Source organism: Leucoraja erinacea, chromosome 11 (genome assembly GCF_028641065.1).
Source record: "Leucoraja erinacea ecotype New England chromosome 11, Leri_hhj_1, whole genome shotgun sequence".
Lineage (NCBI taxonomy): Eukaryota > Metazoa > Chordata > Chondrichthyes > Rajiformes > Rajidae > Leucoraja > Leucoraja erinaceus.
In genome coordinates, this window is record NC_073387.1 from 25,664,907 (window position 1) to 25,691,800 (window position 26,894).

Consider the following 26,894-nt stretch of genomic DNA (forward strand, 5'->3'; position numbering starts at 1 on the left):
TTTCTGTAAATTCTAGACAGGAACAATAGACAGGAACAAGTTTCAGTTCTTTGCTGTGGGCTAAAGGCTAGCAGGCCATGTGAGATTTGAAGTTGTCCTCAACCGTGTGTGTACATCCATAGTAATGGCAGTCTGCCTGTGAGGTTCGATGCAGTCCTGTGGCATGCTGTTGATAATATAGTGCTCAATGCTCTACAGTGATCAGGTCACTCATTTGTTCAAACAGTGTGACCAAGGAAACTCAGTCTCCTGACTCTGATCAGTGCAGTTGCTGCCAGGCAGGCTGACTATCGGACCTCAGCTTTGGTGATGCATTCACTGAAGTGGACAGGGAGCAATCAATGTAGGGGCCATTGCCTTATTTTTCCTGCATGGAAATCTCTGTTGATGGCTACTTCTCCAGGCCTGTGCAGCAGAATGTCATCAATATTTGTGTTGAACTGTAACTTGCACGTGTGCCCTTGAAATTCACATTTAATTTAAAAGATAATTGATTTTTTTTTAATCACCACAGCATTGCTGAAAGTTATTTGTGGCTGATCTTTGAAAGACTTCATTTTGGTTTTTGCCCAGTTTATTTCCAGACAAAATGAGAAGGCTTCATTTTGCATAATCTCCATTGCAATGAATCATATGTTATAATGTACTAAAATATATATGAGATTCCGGTTTTTCAGGTTCAGTGCCTTATGCTTTGATTGTTACAGATTCTTTGTCTTCTGGAGATGACGATGAAGATGATGGATCTGATGACTCGGCTCTAGAAGCGAGTGATGGCCGTTCATTTCCTAAGAAAGGTCTACACTTTTGGCTAACCCTTTCTCTTTCTCTCTCACGCATTCATATATCTAGAAAAGTTGTATATATTTTGTTAGGTATTATGTGGTCCAGGTGTTTAAGGAAGCTGGTATGGATATGATGACTGTTACAATGTACATGGGTGTGCTACATACAATGTGTCCTGAACATAAAACATGGCATTGAGGATAAAACAATGTGGGTAGTGTTTGCACAAAATGTGAATGCTATATATCCAAAAGTATGAATCATTACATACTTGATGAAATTTCCGTTAGTGATTATTTTTGCTCTCTCCTTTGCTGGATCTGTAAATCTATCATGGCTGTGATGGAGTTTGGTGCTAAGTAGTTCTGGCAGAACCCAAGTGGAGCTTCAGGAAATAGATCAGTAATGATGGGTAATTAGTGTTCAAGAAGGAACTGCAGGTGCTGGAAGATCGAAGGTACACAAAATTGCTGGAGAAACTCAGCGGGTGCAGCAACATCTATGGAGCGAAGGAAATAGGCGAAATAACGTTGCCTATTTCCTTCGCTCCATAGAAGCTGCTGCACCCGCTGAGTTTCTCCAGCAATTTTGTGTACCTATGATGGGTAATAATGCTTGATGATGTCTTTCACCACTGTGCCAATCATTGGCAGGTGGCAGTTTGGGCGTTAAATGACTGAGTCGATAACAACCAAAATGATGCCTTGTAGCCGAAACGCACCGTGGCAATGCTGCACTTTGTTGCGTGATGGAGGAGTCAAAGTGCTCTGAACCCGAATGTTTCAATTTGGTGCATACATTGGTAAATAGTTAGGTGTGGGATAGAGTACAGCATTATCAGCATCTCAGATCAAAAAAACAATGTGGTTTTAACCAACGTTCAACTTAGCCATGTTTGCCACATTAGTATGTATGAATGGAAGACATGTTTTTGCAGTGCTGCACTCTAAGAAATATTGGAAATGTGTGTCTTGTTTGCAGAGGCAAGTCTATTGCTGTTCATTTGAACTGCTATGTATATTTTTGGGCACCACTTTGCCTTTGCTCTAATTATTTAAGCTCTGCAGATTCGGTCTACTGTTAAATGCGTGGCCTAATTGCCACTGGAGCTCCCAGATCAGCTAATTAGCTCAATTACCACAGAGCTGATTAGGCAAGAATGCAGAGGAATGTGTAACTTCTTGGAGGAGAATTACAAAATGATTGATGTTTGATATGTTACTGTTTAGTTTTTTTTACACTGGGTTCATAAACTCAGGGTAGAACTATTGACTCTGGTTGGCCAGTATTTAATTTTTTTATGATTCCAGAGTTAATTCAAATGTTTAGGGACCATCCCTCCTGATCTAAGGTAGACAAAAATGCTGGAGAAACTCAGCGGGTGAGGCAGCATCTATAGAGCGAAGGAAATAGGCAACATTTCGGGCCGAAACGTTGCCTATTTCCTTCGCTCCATAGATGCTGCCTCACCCACTGGGTTTCTCCAGCATTTTTGTCTACCGTCGATTTTCCAGCATCTGGAATTCCTTCTTAAACCTCCTGATCTAAGGATTTTTTAATGCTCACTGCCAACTGTCCTCAGATAGTTTCAATGTAAAGTCAATGTGGAAACTATTGTGAATCCCAAGCTAGAATTTGAATTGTCATACAGTTTGGAAACAAGCCCTTTGACCTAACTCTTCCATGCCAAGCAGGTTGCCCACATACACATGTCCCATGTGCCTGTGTTTGACCCATATCCTTCTCAACCTTTCCTATCCATGTACCTGTCCGAATGACTTTTAAATGTCGAAGGGCCGAATGGCCTCCTCCTGCACCTATTTTCTATGTTTCTATGTTTAGTATGGGATAATTTTGTGATATGTACCTGCAGTATAGAACCTTGTTCCAAGTATGGACTCACAAGAGGCTGGAGATGCTGGAATCTTGAGCAAAAACAAAGTGCTGGAAGAATTCTGTAGGTCAGGCAGCATCTGTAGAGAATGATGGACAGACGAGGATTTGAGTTGCAACTTTTCTTCAAACAAATCGGTCTGAAAGAGGGTCCTGACCTGTTCATATCCCTTCACTGATACAGCCTGGTCTATTGTGCAACTCCAGCACTTTGTTCCAAGTATGCCCAATTCATAGATTCAATCACAGCACCCTATGCCAATTCAGAGTTGAGATTTTGTTGAAGAACCCTCTGCCTGCAACATTCACCCCTTTTTTATGGATACTCCCTAATCTGGTATGTTTACAGCAATATTTTGTTTCTATTTCACATTTCCTGTCTCTTCCATGTGTTTTGCATTTTCACCTTTAGCCAACTATCTAGACTTTGTTTCTCTTAATTAAACCTCTCATCAGTCAATTTTCTTGGTTTCGCCACAATTTATACCACGGTTCATCTCAAGTAAAGGGTCATACTAAACTGTTGTGGTGTTACACATAATTACACCAAAAGCTATGGGATGCTGCTCATGGGCAGGGTAAAGCAGTTAATTACTGATTGTTAACTAAAGTGCTTTGCTTCTGCACACAGGGACTCCCTACTGGACCCACTTTGAGCGAATGGAGAAACGGCTGCATGTGGTTCCAGCAGCTAATACCGTGAAATTTCGCTGCCCAGCAGCTGGAAATCCTCTTCCCATCATACGCTGGCTGAAGAATGGCAGAGAATTCCGGGGAGAGCAGCGGATCGGAGGAATTAAGGTAGACTCCCTTTCACCCCATATGCGGGATTGCTGAGAATTAAGTTCCTATGTATTCAGAGGAATCGCAACATGAAGAGTGAATTTTAAATAAAAAAGGTTGATCTATATTTTCTCTACTGTACCAGGAACCTAGACGGCAGTTGGCAGCAGTGTACTGGGAATCTTGACATACACACAACGCGCCAAGAGATCAGAAATACTTACTTTCTTCACTTGGATCACTGACCCTTTCGCAACGTGAAATCGCACATCCACATGGGATTGAATATACTTAGTTTAGTGATACAGCTTGGAAACAGGTCCTTCGGCCAACAAAGTCCACGCCAACCATCAATCATCCATACTCTATTTCTATCTTACACACTAGGGACAATTTACAGAAGCCAATTAACCTACAAACCTGCACGTCTTTGAAGTATGGAATAAAACCGGAGCACACAGAGGAAACCCATGTGGTCACAGGGAGAACATACAAACTGCATTCAGACAGCACCTGTAGTCAGGATTGAACCCGTGTCTCTAGCACTGTAATAAGCCAGGCAGTCTACTGCTGCACCACTGTGCCACCCTATATAGTATCAAACTCCAAGTGTCTAGTATTAGGGGCATAACCCTTCGCCAATAGTTCTTGAAGGAAGTGGTTGTGAAGGCCAATAGAGCCATGCAACTCTACTGCTTCTTACATTGTCTGCTTTGTGGAAAATGGAACACAATCACGGTAATTAATATTGTATTTCAAGCCAGCTGATTGTTCCTGTGTTACTACAACACAGAAAGTGGCATGACAAATGAAGCATGTAGCTCACTAATCTTTGGTGTAAAAGGTTTTACAACAGAGAGACAAGCCTGGGATATTGTCAGCAGCCATATGAATTATCTGTTAAAGAAACTGGCTTACATGAATATAAATTATCAAAAAGGCAGGGGTGTACGAGTGAAACATGATGCTTTCTTAACATATAGGAGGCTGTTAGCTGAGAGAAGCCATAAACAACAAAGAGTGAGAGCTCAGCAATTTCCTTAACTTTTCAGATTTTTTTCATGGGAATTGAAGAATTATTCCTTCAATTGTGTTACTGGTGAGATTGATTGATATGTCTGATAAAAGAGGCAGTGCTTCTTTCAGTGAATTCCAGGGTCATTGTAATCTGCCTCGATATGCATATCTATAGGTTTAATTTATAAATATGAAACGTATTTAATGTCCTCCTGCTCAATTGAAAATATGCTTGCTAGTGAGTATCACCAAGGCCTGAGTGCACTATATTGACACCTGAGCAAAGTATTGAAGAATTGCCTGTTCAGGCAGAGTGAAATACCTAATAAGGTTTTGTATTTATATTCTCATCGGTTGTGGATGTTGCTGATTCTACTGGATTTATGTCTAACTGGTCTAGAAATGAGACAGTTAGAGTGAACTACATTAGTGACTATATGGAGTCACAGGTAGACCAGAGTGATCAAGGAAGGTAGATTTATTTCACTAATAAATAGCAGTGAGCCAGATATTTTTAGCAGCAATCCAGAATTTCATGGCCATTGATACTGAGTTTGATATTGATACTTTTTAGTTTAATTGCAGATTTACTTAAATATAAATTCTCCAGTTGCCAAGTGATTTGAACTCTCATCTTTGCTTTAACAGTCTAGACCTCTGTTAGCTAGTTCAGTAAACTAACAAGTACATTTTGAAGAACAACAACTTGTTCTTTCTGTCAAGATCAGCAAAACAAATTACTGATCTGGTTTATCCAATTCACTATTTGTGAACATTTCAGACACTACTTTCTTAGATATAGGACAATCTTTTGATGGATGAACAAGAACAAATTAGAAACGTTATTGTAACCCTAATGGTAGGAACTATATTGATGTAGGAGGCAGCTGAGGTGAATCTAAACTATCCTGTTGTCAGTCTATGCTGTGTGAAGCCAGGGAGGTTACAACGGCTTTCTTTTGTCCGCTATCTGAATTGGTAATGACCATGATACCTTCAGTGATTAAAAGAACATCAAATATTGTTTGGCAAACCTTGTTTTCTATGTATCACCTAATGTGGTAAACACTTCCCCCCAAAACATTGACAAATGAAATATATCAAGGATCCCATTATTAAAAGTTCTCAGCACTGTCCAATAGCCTCTTGTTAGTTAACATTTGCAGAATGACCCTTCTTCCACGTCCTTACAACGTACTAGGAGGCCATTCATCCAATTGAGTCTATGCCATCTCTTAAAGCTATCTCATTACCTCAATAATGTTTGCTCTAACTTGATCTCATCAACGTGCCCCCAGATTCTACCATCCATCACACTAAAGGCTCTTCTAATGTACAAACCTGCAATCTTTTTTGGATATAGGATTTTACCAGCACCAGAGAAATTTGTGTTCATATCCTAACTCGGATCGCAAGATGTTCCCATGGCTTAGATAGTAAAATGAAAATATTATAAAAGACGCAATCTGAAAATCCTTCTTTGACTGTTTGTATTTAGTTCACTGGTTAGTGCCTTCAGTAGGCTTGTTTTCCTCTCTTCTGATGCGTTTTAATCTCACATCCTTCAGTTACGTCATCATCGCTGGAGCCTCGTGATGGAGAGTGTTGTACCTTCTGACCGTGGGAACTATACCTGTGTGGTCGAGAACAAGTATGGCAGCATTAACCACAGTTACCAATTGGAAGTTCTGGGTAAGAATTCAACAAATCAGAGAGTTGCAAGTTGGTTTAAGAATTAGAGGTACTGGAAATGGGGTGGGGGGGGGGGATAAAAATGGCTGGGTTGAAATTATGTTTATTCAACTATACCTTTATACATTTTATGAGCCTCAATGGCTCATTTAATAGTACATTGCCCTAAAATATATACTTCATTCTCTATTAAAATGTGCATGTCATTTGAACAGAATGAGCATAAAATCCACTTTCATTGGCAACATAAATCTGTATGCTCCAGTTTAATGGAGCATACAGATATATTAGCTGTGCATATATTTTGGCTACACTGATCTTGGAATCAATAGGAGTACGAGTTGGTTGCTTTCGCACTCCCAGTTCATCATTATTGTGAACACTGAAATTGTAGTCTGTAGATCCAAAGCAATATACATTGTTGAGCCCGATTAAGGGCAGTTTGTTTCACTCAGTACTTTCAAGCTATGCACTGTGCCACAAAAATGGGATAAATATAATTACATTAAAAAAAAACCTTTGAATAAAAATAAGATAATTATAGGGAAATGGGAGCCAATTGATGTCATTTTGATAATATAAGATTAGTGCTTTTGGAATACAGGTTCAATTATGTCTAAATTCCAAATAATTGATAACAATCAAAAAGAAGTAAAAGTCTACAAATGATTAAAAAATCTCCTTGAAAACCAGGTGTTTATTTTGGACTTAGTAGTGGTTGACTTTGGATGTGAGTCGACTTGATGTTTCTGGTTGACCTGAGATGTTGTTATGGTGCAATTAGTCAGCGTAGGGTTGAAGTGGGACTTCAAAGAAACATCAAAGTCCCCAGCATTGTTAACTGATATAGTGAAAACTATTAAGAGAGTTCTGATTTTCTATCTCGCATTGCTTGCTTATCTGTAAGCCATATCTATCCACCATTGGGAATTGGGAAACAATGTTAAACAATTTCTGCTGGAAATTACTTAAAGAATGGAAGGAGTAAATGTGTATTGTTGCAATTAGCAAATTGGATATACTGAAAGCAAGAAGTAGTGAGTTCTGCCACTTTCTCCCTATTATATGTTATGGGTGACTGCGAATTATCAACATAAGAAATGCCGAGGTTAAAATAAATAGGAGCTCAAGTATTAGTATCCCCCCCCAAAGTAATTATTTATTCATTCATTTTCAAAATTGCATGGTGCACTCACTATTTTGAATGTTCATGTTTTTTACCTTTCTTGACGCACAGAGAGGTCTCCTCATCGGCCTATCCTGCAGGTTGGCCTGCCAGCCAACAAATCTGCAGTTGTGGGCAGCAATGTGGAGTTTCACTGCAGGGTTTTCAGTGATGCCCAGCCTCACATCCAATGGCTGAAGCATGTGGAGGTGAATGGCAGCAGATATGGACCCGATGAGGCCCCATATGTCCAGGTTTTAAAGGTACGTATGTGGTTCCAAAAAAAAAGTTGCATTAAGTTCTATAAAACCCTAAAGTCAATAGAGCGCTTAGAGTACACTAAGTGGACACGCTGCTTCTCAAATAACCTTTACAGTAGGGTCCCATTGTTATTATTTTGGCACAAAGCTATGCTCCTAGAGCTTTGAATAACCCAGTTATTTCCTATTTCATCTCTGTGTAATCTAATACTATGCACCTGCAGAGCACAGTTTATACACATGTCCTCTGCAGAACATTATTCCTTAATCAGTTTATATTTTTTTCTCTCTCTCTCTCTTCACAGACTGCTGATATTAACAGCACTGAAATTGAAGTTCTTTACTTGCATAATATCACATTTGAAGATTCAGGGAAGTACACCTGTTTGGCAGGCAATTCTATTGGGATCTCGTACCACTCAGCCTGGCTGACAGTTTTACCAGGTGCGTTGTATAATGACTGAGACAGGGGCTAAACATTTTATTGTATCCATACCAGCATGCAAACAAGAGAGAGGCTGACTTGGATCCCGTGACCTGGGCTACATTCCTTTCTGGACCTCACTTAAACATTGATATACAGCTCCAAAAGTGGACAAGGATGGGGCTAGATATTGGAACAGCAAGCCAAGAATACCATGAACACAACAGAATGGCCTATTTTAGTTCTAACAAGGAGTGCCAAAACAATCCTGGCACTGGGTGAAAGGGGCAGGACTGGGAATGGTGAGATGCGAGTTTTTATTGTAAGATTGTGAGGAGCAGCAACCAGCGTCAGCAGTATAAAACCACGTAGATACTCAATGTGGCCACGTCATTGACTGTCACCATATCCATTTGTCAGGTTTGGCCCTGTACAACGTCCCCAATTTTAATTATATTCTGCTGCGACTTTTGAATGTGAATGAGATCCTCACCAATGCGGGCGGCACAATGGCGCAGCGGTAGAGGTGCTGCCTCCCAGCACCACAGACCCGGATTCGATCATGACCTTGGGTGCTGTCTGTGTGGAGTTTGCACGTTCTCCCTGAGACTGCATGAGTTTTCTGTGGGTTCTCTTGCTTACTCCCACATGCCAGAGATGTGCAGGTTGATTCGCTCCAGTAAATTTTCCCCAGTGTGTAGGAAAGAACTGGTGTACGTGTGATCGTTGGTTGGCACGGACTCAGTATATGGACCTGTTTCCATGGTGTATCACTAAACTAAACTCATCTGCTGGGGTGGCCATGTCTGTTGTGAGATGAGGTAACATGCGATACTGCCAGTCACCACAGCATTCTGCCTCTACCAATCTTACTGGCACTAAAGGGGAAAATAGACCCTTGGCTGGAGATTTTATAAAGGAGAAGAGCCAATTATCAGTCTGTACAACATCTTCGTTGCCGTTTAGGAACGGACTCGGAGTTATGTGCCGAAGACGCTGAGTCTTTGCATGTCATTTCACATACTTTTCTCAGTGACTTCAATAATATCTGTAGCTTGGTGATGACTATTCATGGAAATTGTTCTTTCCATTATTTCACAGAGGAAGAGGCCCCGAAAATAATTGACACCTCTGGGACTAAATATACGGACATCTTGATTTATGCTGCTACATCTTTGGCCATCATCTTGTCAGTGGTCATCGTCATACTGTGCAGGATGCAGGCAAATTCCACCAAAAGGGCATTTGACCCACTTCCTGTGCAGAAACTCTCCAAGTTCCCTTTTAAAAGACAGGTAAAACCCTGATCATCATTCAATAGGGCAGAATAATGCTTACAAAATAAATTACTAAAATGCAACAGCAATTCAATTGAACGTTGAAATGGGTGTGTTTTACAACTTGTTGCTCCTGCTTTTGTTCTTGTTCAGCTCTGGATCTGTCAATTCCTGTTAGTATCGGGTTACATGGGCACCACAGACCATTCACACCTTGCTCAAATGCTTAGAATTGATGATTTGGCAGGCTGTTCTGCCATCGTGGTGGTGGAAGACATCTTGTCAGAGCCTGCCCACCACCCTGAATTAAGGGCTTGTCCCACTTGGGCGTCATTTGCGCCTCATTTACGCGTCACGATGCATGACGTGCGCGTCGTAACGCACGCATGACGCGCGCATGCCGTGCATTACGCGTGCATGGCGCGTGGTGACGTAGGCAGTGACGCGCGGTAGCGTGCGTCGTCCCAGGATTTGGGGATTCTCAAAACGTGCAAATGACGCCCAAGTGTGACAGGCCCTGTACTATATACCAGTTTAGAGTCGGAATATGCAGGTTGAGACTTTACTGAGGTCCAAGATTGCTGATCATGTCGTCTCCAACCCACAGCTAATGATGTATTAATTTCAACAGTTTATTGCTGAGATATAGATACCTGAAAAAGTAATCAACACATAAGAAAAATCACCAATAGTAACTTGTAATGTTGAATGACATAACTGCTTTTTTAAAATTTGACTGTACCATGGTAGGATTTACCCTCCAACATATCACAATAAAGGGAATCAAACAGCATGTCTATGCAGTAAATTGCACTAACAATATAATAGTGCAACCATAGTGCATCAGCCATAGAAAATAAAACTTCACCAAATTACACCAACAATTTTATACAACTAAAATGTTATTTCAGTGCAACCAGAGCAGGCCAGCACAATTACATTACAGCCAAAGTGTACCTACCTACAGCACCCAGTTAGGTCAAAATGCACCCTCATTAACATCGCAAAGCTAAACTGTCCAATCACTCTTGCAGTGTAGCCAAAGGGCCGATCATAGATATGCTAAAATCAGACTAAGGTCTAAAGAAGGGTCTCAACCTGAAATGTCACCTATCCATGTTCTCTCGAGATGCTGTTTGTCCAGTACTTTGTATCCCTTGGTTAAAATGTACTGATATCATCATAACAAGACCAATCTTCACAAACGTGTGGAGATTTGTGAATCTGAAGAAATGTTTTACTTCACACAGCCTAATAATTTATTTCATTGCATTTTTTTAGTTTTCACGAGAATCCAATTCTTCAATGAAGTCAAATGCCTCACTGGTCAGGGTAGCACGTCTATCCTCCAGTGGCACACCCATGCTGGCAGGTGTTGTGGAGTTTGAGTTACCAATGGATCCAAAATGGGAATTCCATCGTGATAAGTAAGTGTAACATTGATATGATGACGTTGCTTCTGGAATATCACACTTCTCATCTCGTAGTAAACTGGACTGATGGCTTACCTAAATGTGTTTAAACAGAACATGAATCAAACTATCCTCCCATGTTGTCAATTACTGTAAGAGCAGTTCAGAGCACTGTGACATCTTCTGTAAATGGTTAGTATTGTGGATCTGTTCTCGTGTATATTTTCCTAAAGATATTCATCAAAGAGAAAAATTGAAAATAAAGAATTCAAACAGCCCGGGAATATGCATGAGCAGGTATTGTGTATATGTTTACAACTTGGTGTTCATTTTCCTTTCCAGACTGGTAATGGGGAAACCCCTCGGAGAGGGCTGTTTTGGACAGGTAGTCAAAGCAGAGGCATATGGGTTAAATAAGGACAACCCAGACAAACCAATTACTGTGGCTGTGAAATCACTCAAAGGTGAGCAAAATATGAAACTTTGTAATCAAGTTTGTTACTGGGTTCAGAAAGAAACGTGTAGTCCAGGGACACAAGACACTGCATATGCTGGAATTGTGAGCAAAACAACTGTGCTGCAGGAACTAAGCAGGCCGGGCAGCTTCTGTGGATGGAATGCTGGTGGTTGAATCTATTATCTAAGTTATCCTAGTAAAATAATTAAGTAAACATTTATATGATCAGGTTGTATTATCCAAGTAATTCTATGCAACTGCTTCCTGTTTGTTCTAAATTGGTGATGGTAATAATGTTATTTGCTTAGTCATTTAATGAAATCAATGCAAAGAAAGCTGTTAAATATAACTTTTTTAAACTCTCATTTCCAGACGATGCTACAGAGAAAGACCTGGCAGATCTTATCTCAGAAATGGAGATGATGAAGATGATGGATAAGCATAAAAATATTATTAACTTGCTTGGTGCCTGCACGCAGGATGGTGAGTATATGGAGAATTTCTGTAGAATAGAAATTCTGTGGAATAGGATCATGTAATGATACATGATTCAATAGTACACAATGTATGTTGTGAGGACCACACCGGTGATAACATTGAATAATTTTGTACATGCATAACTAGAATGCACAAGGTAGCATGTAGGTGTAGGAATGTATACAAAAAAGCTGGATAAACTCAGCGGGTGCAGCAGCATCTATGGAGCGAAGGAAATAGGCAACGTTTCGGGCCGAAACCCTTCTACCCTTCTATAGGTGTAGGAATGTTCAGTGCGTCATTACACAGATATAAAATAGAACAACTGATACCCCATCATTAGACATTGTAAGATTGCATGGACAATGGAATACAGATGAAACTTTTGCTCCAATATATTATCATGTGCACTGATATGTTAATGTAGCCAATAGTGCTATAGTGTCACTGAATTGATGAATGCAGTGACACTATGGCCTGATGGTCTGCATCCCAGGGTACTTAAGGAAGTGTCTCTAGAAATCGTGGATGCATTGGTGATAATTTTCCAATGTTCTATACTCAGGATCAGTTCCTGTGGATTAGAGGGTAACTAATGATATCCCACATTTTAAGACAGGTGGGAGAGAGAAAACGGGGAATTATAGACCAGTTAGCCTGACATCGGTGGTGGGGAAGATGTTGGAGTCAATTATAAAAGATTAGATAGCCGCACAGAATCGGTCCGAGTCAGCATGGATTTACGAAGGGGAAATCATGCCTGACTAATCTTCTGGAATTTTTTGACGATGTAACTAGGAAAATGGACAAGGACAAGAAGAGTGTACCTGGACTTTCAGAAAGCATTTGATAAGGTCCCACATAAGAGATTAGTGGGTAAAATTAGGGCACATGGTATTGGGGGTAGAGTGCTGACATGGACAGAGAAGTGGTTGGCAGACAGGAAACAAAGAGTAAGGATTAACGGGTCCCTTTCAGAATGGCATGCAGTGACTAGTGGGGTACCGCAAGGCTCGGTGCTGGGACCGCAGCTATTTACTATATACATCAATGATTTGGATGACGTGATTCAAAGTAACATTAGCAAATTTGCAGAAGACAAAAAGCTGGGTGGCAGTGTGAACTGTGAGGAGGATGCTATGAGAATGCAGGGTGACTTGGTTATATGGACTTGTACAGGTTGGGGGAGTGGGCAGATGCATGGCAGATGAAGTTTAATGCAGAATAATGTGAGGTTATCCACTTTGGTAGCAAAAACAGGCAGATTACAATCTAATTGGTGCCAAGTTGGGAAAAGGGGAAGTACAACGGGATCTGGAGGGTCCTTGTACATCAGTCTATGAAAGTAAGCATGAGAGAAGATTGTGTATGTTCCACTTCTAGTGTGTTATATTCCTATTTTAGCACGGAATGGGATGTTTTCTTCCAACATTTAAAGCATATTAATCGGTACTTAAGAGATTTTTGGAGTTTCCTTTATGTTTGAAATCTCATTCTATGATGTCCACTGAAAAGCACTGACATTTTGACAAAGATGAGCTTTGATAGTTTTCATGATTGGATACAATGCTATAATATAACATATGAAGTATGGCCACACTGATTAGCTGCTGGCAACACCAATACCCTTAGAAGCAAATGCTTTGGAAAAGCAGGAAGCTGAAAAGTTTCAAACTGTAATGAAGTACGGGTATAAACTTTGCATAATGGCATTTTGACTGTACCGTGCCACGTATACTGTAATCTGGCGAAATAAGCAAATTTATCGTGTAAATGGCATAAAAAGTACTACTTTTATTTGCTCAGTGTGCCGTTGTGAAAGTTGTTTCTTGGTGACCCAGGTCTGCTATATGTAATTGTGGAGTACGCAGCGAAAGGCAACTTGCGGGAATACCTCAGGGCTCGGCGGCCCCCTGGCATGGATTACAACTTTCAAATCACCAAAGTGCCAGACGAACAATTAACATTTAAAGATCTGATATCCAGTGCTTACCAAGTGGCACGGGGCATGGAATATTTGGCATCTAAAAAGGTATGTCATCAACTAATCTAGCTTTCTACATGACAGAGGTCTTGTCGGTCGCATGTCTGGTTGAAGCCCAGGTGGATTGTTCATTTAATGTAGGGGGAGTTTGGGTATGTGCATTGGTCCCTTGGGATGGGTGAAAGGTCGTGTGAACAGAGCAATGTGGGAAGGGCAGTGTCTCACTTTCCCATGTTCGACGAGTAATAAGATGGTTCAAAAACAACATCCCTTGTTCACAAGCAAAGAGGAATGAGGCTCACATTACTGTCACTTCGAGGGATTAGATTTTTTAGGCTTATGAATTAGCCATCCTTTGCGGGATTTTCATCTGTTCACAGAAGGCTTGTTGCTGGGCTCGCATCTTAAGCACTCAGCTTGCAAATGAGCCACCATTAAAAGTATCCTTTTGGGTAACTAGTTGAGCAGCAATGCACTGTTGTAAACAGTACTGTCCAAGGCTGCCATATTACTGTCTGTCTCTGTGATACCTCACTCTTAACTGCTTGTTTACTAGTTGTGATGAAAGCTACTGCTGTGACACAGATGTAAATGTGCTAAGTACATTTTTTTAATTCTCTCCGCAGTGTATCCATCGTGACTTGGCAGCCAGGAATGTGCTTGTAACTGAAGACAATGTCATGAAAATTGCAGACTTCGGCCTGGCACGAGGTGTGAACAACATTGACTATTACAAGAAAACCACAAATGTAAGTAGCTGTACACACTGGCTACTACAATCAGAGGCCGACTTTATTGAGTTATAAATATAAATAATATCACCGCTAGGCCTTCTTCTGACTATTTTAATTTATTCTTCAGAGTGGGAGTTGGGGAGAAACATACCGAGAACTGAGAAGAGGCAAATGTTTGGTGATTTCTCCAGACAATATATGAGATTGAAAAGACACTTGAATTTCTGAGGTCTATAGGAATTGGACAATAAACATTTTTTAAGATATAATCATATTCACAATTTTGAATTAAAAAAAAAACAACCTCTGTTGGAAGACAGAACAAAAAAGGCACTCCTGCTAAATAGAAATATGGAAGTGAAAGGCAGCACAGTGGTAGAGTAGTTAGTACTGCTTCCTTATTTCTCTATGGCCTGAGTTTGATTCTGACCTTGGGTGGAGATAGCAACTCCTTCCTGTGACCATATGGGGTTATATTGGGTGCTCTGGTTTCCTGCCACATTATAAAGATGTACTAGTAGGTTAATTAGCCATGGTAAATCATTCTAGGCAAAAGAGCCAAGAGAATCAAAAGTTCACATCAAAAGAATCAAAAGGACACATGGGAGAAGATAAGTTGCAGGGATGCAAGGGGCAAAAAAAGGAGGAGAAACCTGTTTGGTACATAGATACATAGACAATAGGTGCAGGAGTAGGCCATTCGGCCCTTTGCGCCAGCACCGCCATTCAATGTGATCATGGCTGATCATCCACAATCAGTACCCCGTTCCTGCCTTCTCCCCATACCCCTTGATTCCGCTAGCCCTAAGAGCTCTATCTAACTCGCTTTTGAATGCATCCAGTGAATCAGCCTCCACTGCCTTCTGAGGCAGAGAATGCACAACTCTGTGTGAAAACGTTTTTCCTCATCTCAGTTCTAAACGGCCTACCCCTTATTCTTAAACTGTGGCCCCTGGTTCTGGACTTCCCCAACATCGGGAACATGTTTCCTGCATCTAACGTGTCGAATCCCCTCATCTTTCTAAATTTGGTGGCCTCCTTCTGTGTAGCAATGAGTAAACTAAGTCAAATTTAGCTAAGGAATTAGTTATGTGGGAGACACTGTTCTGAAAGTTAGGCAGCATTGTTTTGTGATGCTTCTCAAGCACTGCCATGTTCCATGCCAACCCAGACATCATATCATAACCCTAAAGCCCACGAGAGGTTAACCATTTCCAGGCTCTCCATACGGTGTAACCATGATTTCATTTCAATTATTTCATTTCAATTATTAATTTCAAATATCTCCCATTTGCTTAGGAAATATGCTGGAGCACTTTGTGCCCCGATTAAAAATGCATCCAAATTTTGTGAAAGAAGACAAGTCCTCAGAACAAAATCTAGTGTTGTAGCCCTCTCTAAGTAATCAACTCTGAGTAATTCCTACTCGCATCGTTCATTGTGCTGTTTGAAACCCCAACACTTGGCTGCAGTTGACAATTTGTCATGGAGTTAATGTGAAAGTACATTGAACTTGTCAAAAGGGAACATTAGGCTCACTGACAATGGCTTTTATGTTTCATTCCAGGGTCGCTTGCCAGTAAAGTGGATGGCGCCAGAGGCCTTATTTGATAGAGTGTACACACACCAGAGTGACGTGTAAGTACTGATCATGTTTAAGTACTCTTAAGTATTAGATTCCCTTTCTCAATCTCTGTACACTGTAGAAGAAAGCTACAATGTAGATGAATGACAGAAGCCCGCCAGTCCTGTGTTACTACACTCTGCAAGTAATGGATTGACAAAGTTGGACACACTGTCAACATATTATCTTGTGTTCCTGACAGAAACCATTATCAGACCTTGGATATAATTTATTTATATAGTTTAAGAAATGTTATGAAATCCACTCCCAATTGAAGGGACTGTTTTGGGAAACTGTGTCATATGGATGTAATTTGTCAACCATTTAGCTTATTATGCTGCATAGGGAGGAACTGCAGATGCTGGTTTAAACCCGGAGACAGACACAAAAAGCTGGAATTATTCAGTTCGGGATTGAAATCATCCTTATTTCTACCAAAATGAATTATGTAACCTGGTCATAATGAATAACCTGTAGACTCATGGAGAGTACCATACTATGGTCAAGGTAGCGATTACCAAGGGGATGTGGGATTCTGGTCTATATGCAGTTGCTGAAATCAAGTAATGCACACCGATGCTGGTGTTCAAAAAAATTCCCAGAAATACGATCTTGGCTTTTTCAGGCTGTGTTGTCGCCAGGATTAAGAATCTGATGCCGAGGTTTGCAAGGACCACCTCCTGCATGAATATAATCCACCAATTTTAGTTTGGGCAACATGCTAACATTATTCAGCACTGGACTGCCATAGGTGGCATTGTCAAATAATGATCAAAAACAGAGTAGTACTAAGCAAATCACCCTGACTCAGTTAAAATCTGGTCACAACGTTGCTGTCTGACCCACCCAATCCTTAGACATCATCACATCCTGCCAGGCTCATGTTGGGCAGCCAGGCTCCAATTCTTATCTGGAAATTTTTTTTAGCGCTATAAATAGAGCGGCACAGTGACTCAGTGGTCGAGCTGCTGCCTTACAGTGCCAGAGACCTGGGTTCGATCCTGACTATGGGTGCTATCTGTACGGTGTTTGCACATTCACCCTGTGACCACATGGGTTTTCTGCGGGTGCTCCAGTTTCTTCCAACATTCTGAAGACATGCAAGTTTGTAGGTTAATTGGCTTCTGTAAATTGTCCTTAATGTGTTGGATAGGTATGGTGTATGGGTGAGTGCGGACTTGGAGGACTGAAGGACCTGTTTCCATGCTGTATCTGTAAACTAAACTAAACAGAAATACTTTCTTCACACAGCAAATGATCAAGATGTGGAGTAGATTTCACGATTAAATAGTGAAAGCAAAAATTTGACAGTTGTAATGGAGTGAATCCAGTTTGAACAAATGACTGTCTTCATCCTGCATAATTACCATGAGTTCTCATAAAATTAACGATGTTCATTTCAATTTGCATTGATTAATGAAAATGGTACTAAATCAGATGCCATCAGCACTTTAATGAATACCTAATGAAATTATTTTTGCCACTCCACAATATTCATACAATATTCCCATGGGTCTGCCTGGGTCAATAGACAGTAGAGTGATTGATCTAATATTTTGCTGTTTGTTCCTACTTCCATACAGATGGTCATTTGGAGTCTTGATGTGGGAAATCTTCACACTAGGCGGCTCACCCTATCCAGGAATCCCTGTGGAGGAACTCTTCAAACTTCTCAAAGAAGGCCATCGGATGGACAAGCCATCAAATTGTACACACGAGCTGTAAGTTACACATCAGCATCACATTGATTTATATGTATATAACATGTGTAGATTTGTGAATCTACACTTTACTATTTTGAGCTATAATTATTTTATAAAATGGCATATCCCCTGTGTGTGTTTTTCCCCTTTGAGCATGCAAAATTTACTGAAGAGCAGGAAAAGAAGTTTTGATGATCTTAGCTATGAATGTTTAATATTATATCCTGGCAACATCACTAAAGAACCAGGGCATTCATATTCCTGAAATATCCTCCAGTGGTGTGCATGTAATGCTGAATAAAAGGGTAAATGTAGTTGGTAATTACAGACAGATTCAGTGATAACATGTTGCTAGCATTCTTTCAACATGATCTGTGTAAAACCTGTTATTGAATCTCACAAGTTACATGTTTCTGCTTCAGGTACTTGCTGATGAGGGAGTGCTGGCATGCAGTGTCTTCCCAAAGACCAATGTTCAAGCAATTGGTCGCAGAACTTGACAAGATCTTGAGTTCTATATCGGACGAGGTCTGTACACCTGCGATATGTTGAGATTTCTTCATTGCACAGTTCCACCCACAACCTTTGGACACCCTATCCAGAAAGGAACCAAAATACCTTGATAAACTGTTTCACTTTTTTTTCCTGAAAATTGGAGAAGGGGAGCCCAATATCTTTCTCAAACTCTTCTTCTAGTTAAGAACTGCCGTAGTTAAAATCCAAACCTCCTGCTACCTTAATTCTACGTCTTTATGTTTCCTCGTTAGCATTTTCTGCGTAATACCTTCATAGCATTATAGACCTTAGCCTTTCATCTTCATTTCAGTACTAACACCAGAATTAAGACATTAAAATTTCTTGAGCATTATAAATCTGATCATTGCCTGGTGCAAGAAACCTCTCAAAGAATGTCTTGTATCTCATTCTCCTCGAGAAATATAATGATGCTGTATGTTCAATATAAGATTATTGGTACAATCTAAATGAAAACAATTTGAAGCTGAAAGGTTCTTATCACTCATGATTTTACATGCACAACACAATCAAGATAGTCATGATTGTAAATGTGATCATTCCTTGGTGAGGCTCATAATGTTTTATTATAATGCATCACCGTTGTACTTTGGTCCCTAACCCTAGCCACATTTCTGGTACAGGTGAATGTTTCCTTTCACCGCACCACTGCTTTACAACTTCCAAATGGGATTGCCAATTTAATGTAAACTTAGCTTAATCATAGGAATTTTGTTGAGGATCGGCACACATTCAAAATCAGTACAAATCCAATCTTGTTAAATCATCAGAAGGAGGTGTCCTTCATTCCATCCTTCTACATGAGAAAAAATTTTAAAGCCAAGATATTAAAATTTAGTGTATCAACCATCTGCTTCTGGCCATTCCCCTACTACAGAGGAATCTTTCATCTCGGCTGTTTTCTTAAAAGTAAAATGATAATTTTATTCTATGATAAATGTTATTTCTTTGATGCTTTTCCAATGAAGTAAGCATATCTGTATTTTTCCTCAACAGTATTTGGACCTCTCAACTCCCTTTGAGCAATATTCTCCTTCGTGTGAGGACAGCAACAGTACGTGTTCCTCTAACGACTCTGTCTTTGCCCATGAGCCCTTGTCCGATGACCCGTGCTTACTCGGCTATCGTGATTGCAACACTCGAAGCAGGACTTGAGAGAAATGTAATCCTGGAACTGTCGTCTCAATACGCTTAATTTTCTTGTAATTCACCAAAGCAGTATATTGGGGCTGGTCCAAAAATGGATTGAGACTGATTTCCCCCAAAAACTGCCTCTTCCTGAAAGCTATGAAATATTCTTCCATGGCAAAGTGCTGTAGACCCATTATGGTGTTCACTGGCTCAGACGTATCATGATTCACGCCTTTCGAGACTGATGACTATGACAATAAAAAGCCATATTTGAATAAGGAGAAGCCTAAGTATTCAGGCACAGGGTCACATCAGAGCTCACTGTTACAGGAGCACTGTGCTTTACCTCTTGATTGTATACATTACCATGTGACACTATCAAGGGGGCTGCTGCTTCACAGCTTGATGACAAATGGCAGTGAAGGAGCATTAATTCAGCCACAACAGACACCATTAAAGAAGTTACCTGGAACAGAATCCATGTGGTCATTAAGAAGCAACCAATAAAACAAGGTATTCACCAAACAGAAATCATATCACTTCCCTCAATCTTTAATGTACCCTTCCGTGATCGAAACATGAAGTGAAAGACTGCCACCATGAAAATCTTGTCAATGGATCAAATCTATCATCCGAAAATAAAATTGTTAGCAGCATTATAGACTGTACCCATTACCTTGTGAAATTATCTCATTCAATGTCAGGAAGTTTTTATTTGTATTGATTTTGCTCAATATAGGACAAAGTCATTGCGAAGGCGAGGTTTTCCAGGTAACTATTAACTGCTCGTAAAATATTTCCACCAGCCATATACACCAATCACAGAGTTATGTACCTTCAAATGATGCAATGATCTGGTATCTCGTTTTTAAAAGAAAATATCTTTACATCTAGACATACAAATAGCCATCAAATTAACGTGTTATAATTCTATTTTTCAACCAGTCTTGCAAAGCTGGTGCAGATGCTCAGGGAACAGCCTGTTCTGAATATCCAGTGGCCAACCTCACTGAAAATAATTTGTATGTATAGTGCAAACATATTGCTTTTTTTGTGTTAAGAAAAAATGGATCTGAAGTACCAGACACAATTGGCAATATAACAGCAAGGAATCATCCAGCTGGGTAACCAGATCCACTTTCACCTATAAACACGGCAATTAGTCTCACAAGCGCAATTACCACAGCAACTGCTCTTTGTAGAACATTGAATACATTTTACTGTGTGAATGAACAACTTCGAGAACAGCTGGTCCAGTTCTTTGTATCAACAGTTATCCAGACGATCATTGGTTTGCTGTTTAATATTCTGCAAAAAACTGTAACATAAAGAAAGATTTGTGTCTGAAACTTTCTTTAAGTAGCCTATCCAAAACCTTTTGGCATTCATACTTCCTTTGCTGGTTATCAGTGTCAATATTTCTGTGGCTTAAAATATTTGCAGTCTTTATTGGAGACATCTGCAGAAAAATTCTTTGAGTTATTTTCTGAATAATTGCAATTATTTTCTTTAGTTATTTGCTTATTTTCTGGTCTTCTACACTGTGAGGAAGGAGAACAAGCAGCCGGAAAGAATAGTTAACTTTTACTCTAGTTTTACCTTTTTACCACTGTGGGGGTTCTCAGACCTTTGCTCTATACAGTGAAGAGATCCAGTTAGTGATTTATGGGAAATGGGGTGAAGGGTGAAATTGGAGTAACAAATCAATGTCCCGACGTTCCAGGAACCAGGGAGCCAGGGTCAAGGCGCCAAAAGACTTCAGCAATTTTTTTTCCTTCTTGGCATTCTACAGATAGTGGGAGCAGGAATCTTCATAGCTGGCTTGTATCCTGAAAACTGGCTCCCCTGTGAACATCAAAATCATGTTAGGGCAGTGGCTGGGCAATCAAAAACGCGGTTTCTCTTTGGATGCTAAGCTGCTGTTATTTGTCAAGTTCATGTATTATTTTAAAATCTGCCACCATGGTTCTAAAATGTGGTGCACGATGAGAAGTTAGCTTTTCTGCAGTATTTGTGAATATGGTGCTGTAGAACTAGGTGGAGAAGGAGATTTTCATGTTATGATCTCAGGACCTTGCCTGAATTGTCCTCTCCTGTTAATCACATGTCTTGTAAATATGATTGAATTGAATGTAACCGGACAGAGTATCTTACATTGGCATGTTTATTGCATACAAATTGTTGCTTTTTATAACTTATTTTTCTTTCTGAAACTACAATGAGATGCCTTTTCCATCGTGGTCTTGGAATTTAGTTTATGAAGACTATGAAGAGGTTTATAGTATTTGTGTACAATAAAATGTGTGATTTTAATCGAAGGGCAAAATGGTTGGTAGCTTCAGACTGAAAGCTTATTGCCTGTCTTCATTAAGTTGCTGATGGTTAATCAATTCACGGGTGACTGGCTTTCTGTATGCTGGTTCTTTTTTTATTCTTTATTTACGTTCACCTTGGAGCTTCACCTTTTAAGGTCAGGATTGAAATAAAACAAAATCCAGACATATGTAACATGATTCAACCCAGACAAGCAGTAGGAAACAGAACTGAGGTAGAGCTCTTCATCATCCTGGTGGAGATAGGACGCTGATTAAGAATTGAACCAAAAGATGCTGTAATCGTACAGCTTCAGATTTGTTATTATCACATCACATCTCATCGTTCATTTACCAGTAAGCCACCACCATTGTCACTGGTGGTACAAAGAATGACTGTATAATATTTGTCACCATTTATGGAAACCTAACTTTTAAATTGCCAAATATAAAATCAGGAGGTGCTGGAATACTCTAGTGGCCAAGTAGTGGCTCTCTATTTCCCTCTCTATTTTTCTTTGTTGCACTCTCCCTTCTGCGTTCTCTTCCCCCTTCTGCATCCTCTCTCCCATTTGCTTGCCCTCATTTTTGCGGCCTCTGTTTTTGCACCCTCTCTTTTTGCCCTCTTTGTTTGCTCTCTTACTCTCATCTGCACCCACTCCCTTTCTCTCTTTTGCACCCTCTCTCTTACACTTTCATGCTCTCTCTCCCTATTTTTCTCTCTCTCTCCTTTTCAGCAGCATGAAAGGTGGATTGTTTCTCTCTCCATTGATTCTGCTTGGCCTGCACAGTATTTATAGCAATTCCTGTTTTGAATTCAGATTCCTTGCAATAACCTGTTGGGTTTTTTTTGCTTCTTGATTTAAATTGCTTGTATATCAATTCAAAAAGGGGAAACCGCCTTTTTACCTCATCCATTCTCCTGAAATTAGTTCAGATTAAGAACACAAAGATGATCAGATATAGCAGCTTGAGCATGATTCACAAATTTAGTAGGGTCTTGACTAAACTTTTAATACATCTCCTTGCCTGATCCCCTTGTGCAAACCAGTGATCAAATCAGCATAATTTCAACCTCTTCAATATATGGTTCAGAGTTTGCTATCATAAATTATTGTTTATATTCATTCCTTTGGGACGTAGCAGTGGCAAAACACTATGTCCATTGTGGCAATCTGTGGACTTCATTTGCTCGTTGTGATACCTCTATGCTCCCTTAAATCAGCTTTTTTTGCCTAGTTCCAATGTGAAACCCCCAAGGCATGTTTTGAGGATCTTGGAAGAATATTTACTTGGACTATTAGTTGGGCCTTCAATCTAGAAGGATGATCAGATTTCCCAAGCATCGTGCTAAAATTCGGAACCAAATTTGTTATGCTGCTATATACTGGTCTTACCAAGACAAATGGAAACTAATTATTCTAGATTGCTCTGACTAGAGTGGTGCTTGCCAGTTACTGTACTCTTGTCTTACCAAAGCTAGTGCTACACCAACAGTTAAATATTTACAGTAACAGTGCCGAGAAGGTTTCAGAAATCTTAACAAAGTGGGAAAGAAACAGAATTTTTTTTTTAAATGTCATCAATGAACGTATGTTATGCTACTTTGAATGGAATCTTTCATTGCAGGATGATTATTGCATTAATAGAGTAGTTCTTTATATTAGATCAATAATTTTATCAATAATATTGTTTAAATATTAATCAATTATATTGTAAGTGATATACACAGGAATACATGCAGTTTTATTAGAGGGAACATTTTTAATAACTGAACAGCAGGATTTTCCTAACTGGCCTCGTGTGTAATTGGCCTATTGAACTGGGCAGAGAATTATTAAGAATCAATTTTCACAATATATATTCTGAATTGTGAATGAACATAACACGTAATGTATGTGTCACGTAAACAATCAACCTCTTTCCTATAAATTGATCGCATAATTCTAATTCAGTGATGCATACACATATCAACAAAATGTTCCGTGTTTCTCACAAATATCAACATCAATGCAAATACTGAATCTCGCATGTCTGTGGTAACACCGTCTTTTCTTGTACACTTCTATTCCCTTGTCATGCATATATGCCATCATTTTCACAAATTCAAATATAAATTTCCTTTTGTATTCGTGTCTATGCATTCTGCATTACGTAGATAAATGTGGCCTGTTCATCTTGCTCCCTGCTTGCATGTCAGCCTAACATCACCACTGCTATTGCCTGGATCAGTTCTTAAGACGGTCATACCACAACAAGAATATTGCATACTTCCAGAAAGGTATTCTATTGAGCCAAAACAATGATCACCAAAATATAATTTTGATTGGAAAGAAAACAGGTGGAATTTCTCCCCAACTGGCACATTTTAGCTCAATGCCATTGTGTTAACGCATTGATGAGAACATTCCAGAAAATAACTCAATATTTTATAAGTGTGTGTAAAAAAAAAATGTATTTTTACAATTCACAGAATTACATTTAATTTATTGTGTTTTATGAAAAAATATATATATTCTAGGTTGAAGTTCTTGAGGGTCTCATCTTCCTTGAAACTCTATTTGAAGATGTTTGAAGTCAACCCAATAATGTGTTACTTCTCCATTTTTGGACGTAGAAGGATAATTAAAAATCAACCAGAGCAAATATGATAATTCTTCCCTTTTAATATTTGAATTAATCTGTGGAAGTTTCCTCGTCTATATCCTGTACTATGTAAAAGATTATTGAAAGAGACTGATCTACTGAACCTTATCTACGTACCTCATGTATTCAGTTAATAAACATCAGTTTTAGGGCGACATAAATAAAATTTAAGATTAAATCAGGTTATGATGTCTGTCTCTGTTTGTTAAAAATCCCAGTTTAATAGAAAGAGAAATTGGTGTAAAGCAATAACAGCAATCAACTCAACCTCCTGTACATCTAAGAATTAAATAGCTATCAAACAAACGAGCATGCTAATGGGAATGTATTATCAAAGGCAAAATGGTGAAACAACTTAGCACAGGAACTTGAGAGCAAATATCTTAGAGCAGAGCAAGATAGGCTACTCCTACGAAATATAATGGGCTGACGTGTAGTACACTATGGAGGGGATCCTGGGCATTTTTCCCCGCCCATTTTAGTAACCGGAGCCTACCTGACCCGGCTCGACTCGCAGTGTAATCAATGTTGCGGGGCAACAGTTTGTGTGTGTGATTATAGGGTTAGATTCATAATTCTGTCAGTTCATACTTCTTGTCAAGAATAAAATTTGACTCTGATAATTGTCTTTTTTAATGTTTTTTAAATCATTTCTTTTTAAATAGCTCACAAGCAGTGTTTGAGTTGATTTTGTAGTAACCGGAACCGACCCGACTTGCAGGGTAATTGACATTGCGGGGGAAGTTTTTGTGCGTGATATAGGGTTAGATTCATAATTCTGTTAGTTCATAATTCTGTTAATTCTTGTTAAAGAATAAAATGTTTATAAACACACATACATGAATGTGATATAAATGTATATAATCATATAACACACACAATTATATTTCTTCTGATCCAATGATGAACTTTATTTCAGACTAGGCAAGGGACATTAAATAAGAAACATTGTAAACCTCCCCGCAACTTCACACACACTATGCCTTATCCATCCCCCCGGCACTCCCTCGCCTGCCCCCACGCTACAATGTCTCCCCCACTTCTATGCCCCTCTCCCGCTGCCCCGGGCCGCTCACTCCCTCTCCCAGGGCAGCGCACTCCCTCTCCCCACTGCCCCGGGCCGCACACTCCCTCTCCCTCTCCCCGGGCCCCACACTCCCTCTCCCCACTGCGGAAACAAAGATCCAATCTTTGGCCGGAAGCAAGATGGCGGGGACTGGTTGCTAAAATGAGTCCTATAATCACCCATGAATCCGCCCATGAGCGTACTACACGTTTGCGTGAGATTAACCCATCTTGCTCTGCTATAAGATCTTTGCTTGAGAGTGTGAAGCTGGAAGGCAGGTCCCTCAAAGGGTAATGTTCACAAGTGTAAAATTATTTTTTAGTGAAGAATAATTCAAGGCCCTTTTACTTTAATAACAACATCATTAGGAATATAAGAGGCAAAGGATCTCAAACAAATTCTTATGGAAGATGTATCTCGCAATTGCCAGCAATGCTGTCACTAATGCTGTATCTCACACTTGGGTTCAAGGACTATGAAGAGATTGCAGAAGCAGAAGGGGTTGTTAGCTATCAAAGTGGGAGTTGAGGTCAGTATTTTTAGGATGAGATGAATGATTGTGAATGGGGTTGAGAAGTTTAGAGTATGTGTTGAATTATGTTCAGTTTTTTGGTAACCCTGTTATAGGAAAGATGCGACTCACCTTTAAAGACTGCTGGGGTCCCGAGATGGAGGTTCGGAAGGACAGGTGTTACATTTCCTGCCATTGCAGCAAACGTACCTGGGGAGGGGGAGGTTTAGGTGGGAAGGGATGAGTGAACCGAGGAGCTGTGGAGGGATCGGTACCTGTGGATTGCGGAAAGGTACCTGGGAAGTTGTGACTGGTGGTCACATGTCGCAGGATGATGTGTTGGATGCAGAGGCTGGTGGGGTGAATGGTGAGGATCAGGGAAAGTCTATCCTTATTCCGTCTTCGGGAGGGAGCTATGGGACAGAGGAGAAACGAGTGAGGGATCCATCTATGAAAGGATGGAGAAAAAGAATGCCTACTAAAGAACAAGAAAATCTTGGAAACCTCATCTTGGGAGATGCGGTGGAGATGGAGAAATTGAGAGTAGGTGATAGCATCTTTACAAGAGGCAAGGTGGGAGGAAGTGTAGCCCAGATAACTGGGGAAGTCGGTTGATTTATCTTAGTAGTTAGCCGATAGTCTGTCTCCTGCGATGGAGACAGAGAGATTAAGAAAGTGATGAGATGTATCAGGGATAGTCCAAGTGAATTTGAGGCTAAAGTGGAACTTAATGGTAAAGTTAATGAAAACGAGTTCTTCATGAGTTCAGGAGGCAGCCCCCGATGCAGTCGTCAACGTGGCAGAAAAATATTTGGGGGATGATACGAGTGTACATTCGGAACAAAGACTGTTCGACCATTATGTCCTGGGCCTCCTCCATTGCCAAAGTGAGGCCACACCTCATATTGGGTGGCTTACAAACCAATGGTATGAACATTGAATTCCCTAATTTTAGGTAACCACAAGCCCCTCCCCTCTCCCTCCCTCTCCCTTCCTCTTCCCTAAC

General features: G+C 40.0%; 1 protein-coding gene across 2 annotated transcripts in view; it reads left to right on the plus strand.

Moving 5' to 3' along the window:
* LOC129701606 (fibroblast growth factor receptor 4-like) overlaps positions 1-24,492 on the plus strand; it is a 54,696-nt gene extending 30,204 nt beyond the window's left edge. For both annotated transcript variants that reach the window (XM_055642901.1, XM_055642902.1), the window contains exons 4-18: positions 708-797; positions 3,311-3,480; positions 6,048-6,171; positions 7,409-7,599; positions 7,902-8,040; positions 9,122-9,315; positions 10,579-10,724; positions 11,052-11,173; positions 11,539-11,649; positions 13,485-13,675; positions 14,254-14,376; positions 15,929-15,999; positions 17,569-17,706; positions 18,111-18,216; positions 19,219-24,492. In XM_055642901.1, the coding sequence (XP_055498876.1) occupies positions 708-797; positions 3,311-3,480; positions 6,048-6,171; positions 7,409-7,599; positions 7,902-8,040; positions 9,122-9,315; positions 10,579-10,724; positions 11,052-11,173; positions 11,539-11,649; positions 13,485-13,675; positions 14,254-14,376; positions 15,929-15,999; positions 17,569-17,706; positions 18,111-18,216; positions 19,219-19,377 (2,075 nt within the window). In that variant the 3' untranslated portion in view covers positions 19,378-24,492. The remainder of the gene's footprint in view (positions 1-707; positions 798-3,310; positions 3,481-6,047; positions 6,172-7,408; positions 7,600-7,901; positions 8,041-9,121; positions 9,316-10,578; positions 10,725-11,051; positions 11,174-11,538; positions 11,650-13,484; positions 13,676-14,253; positions 14,377-15,928; positions 16,000-17,568; positions 17,707-18,110; positions 18,217-19,218) is intronic.
* The last annotated feature ends 2,402 nt before the right edge of the window (positions 24,493-26,894 follow it).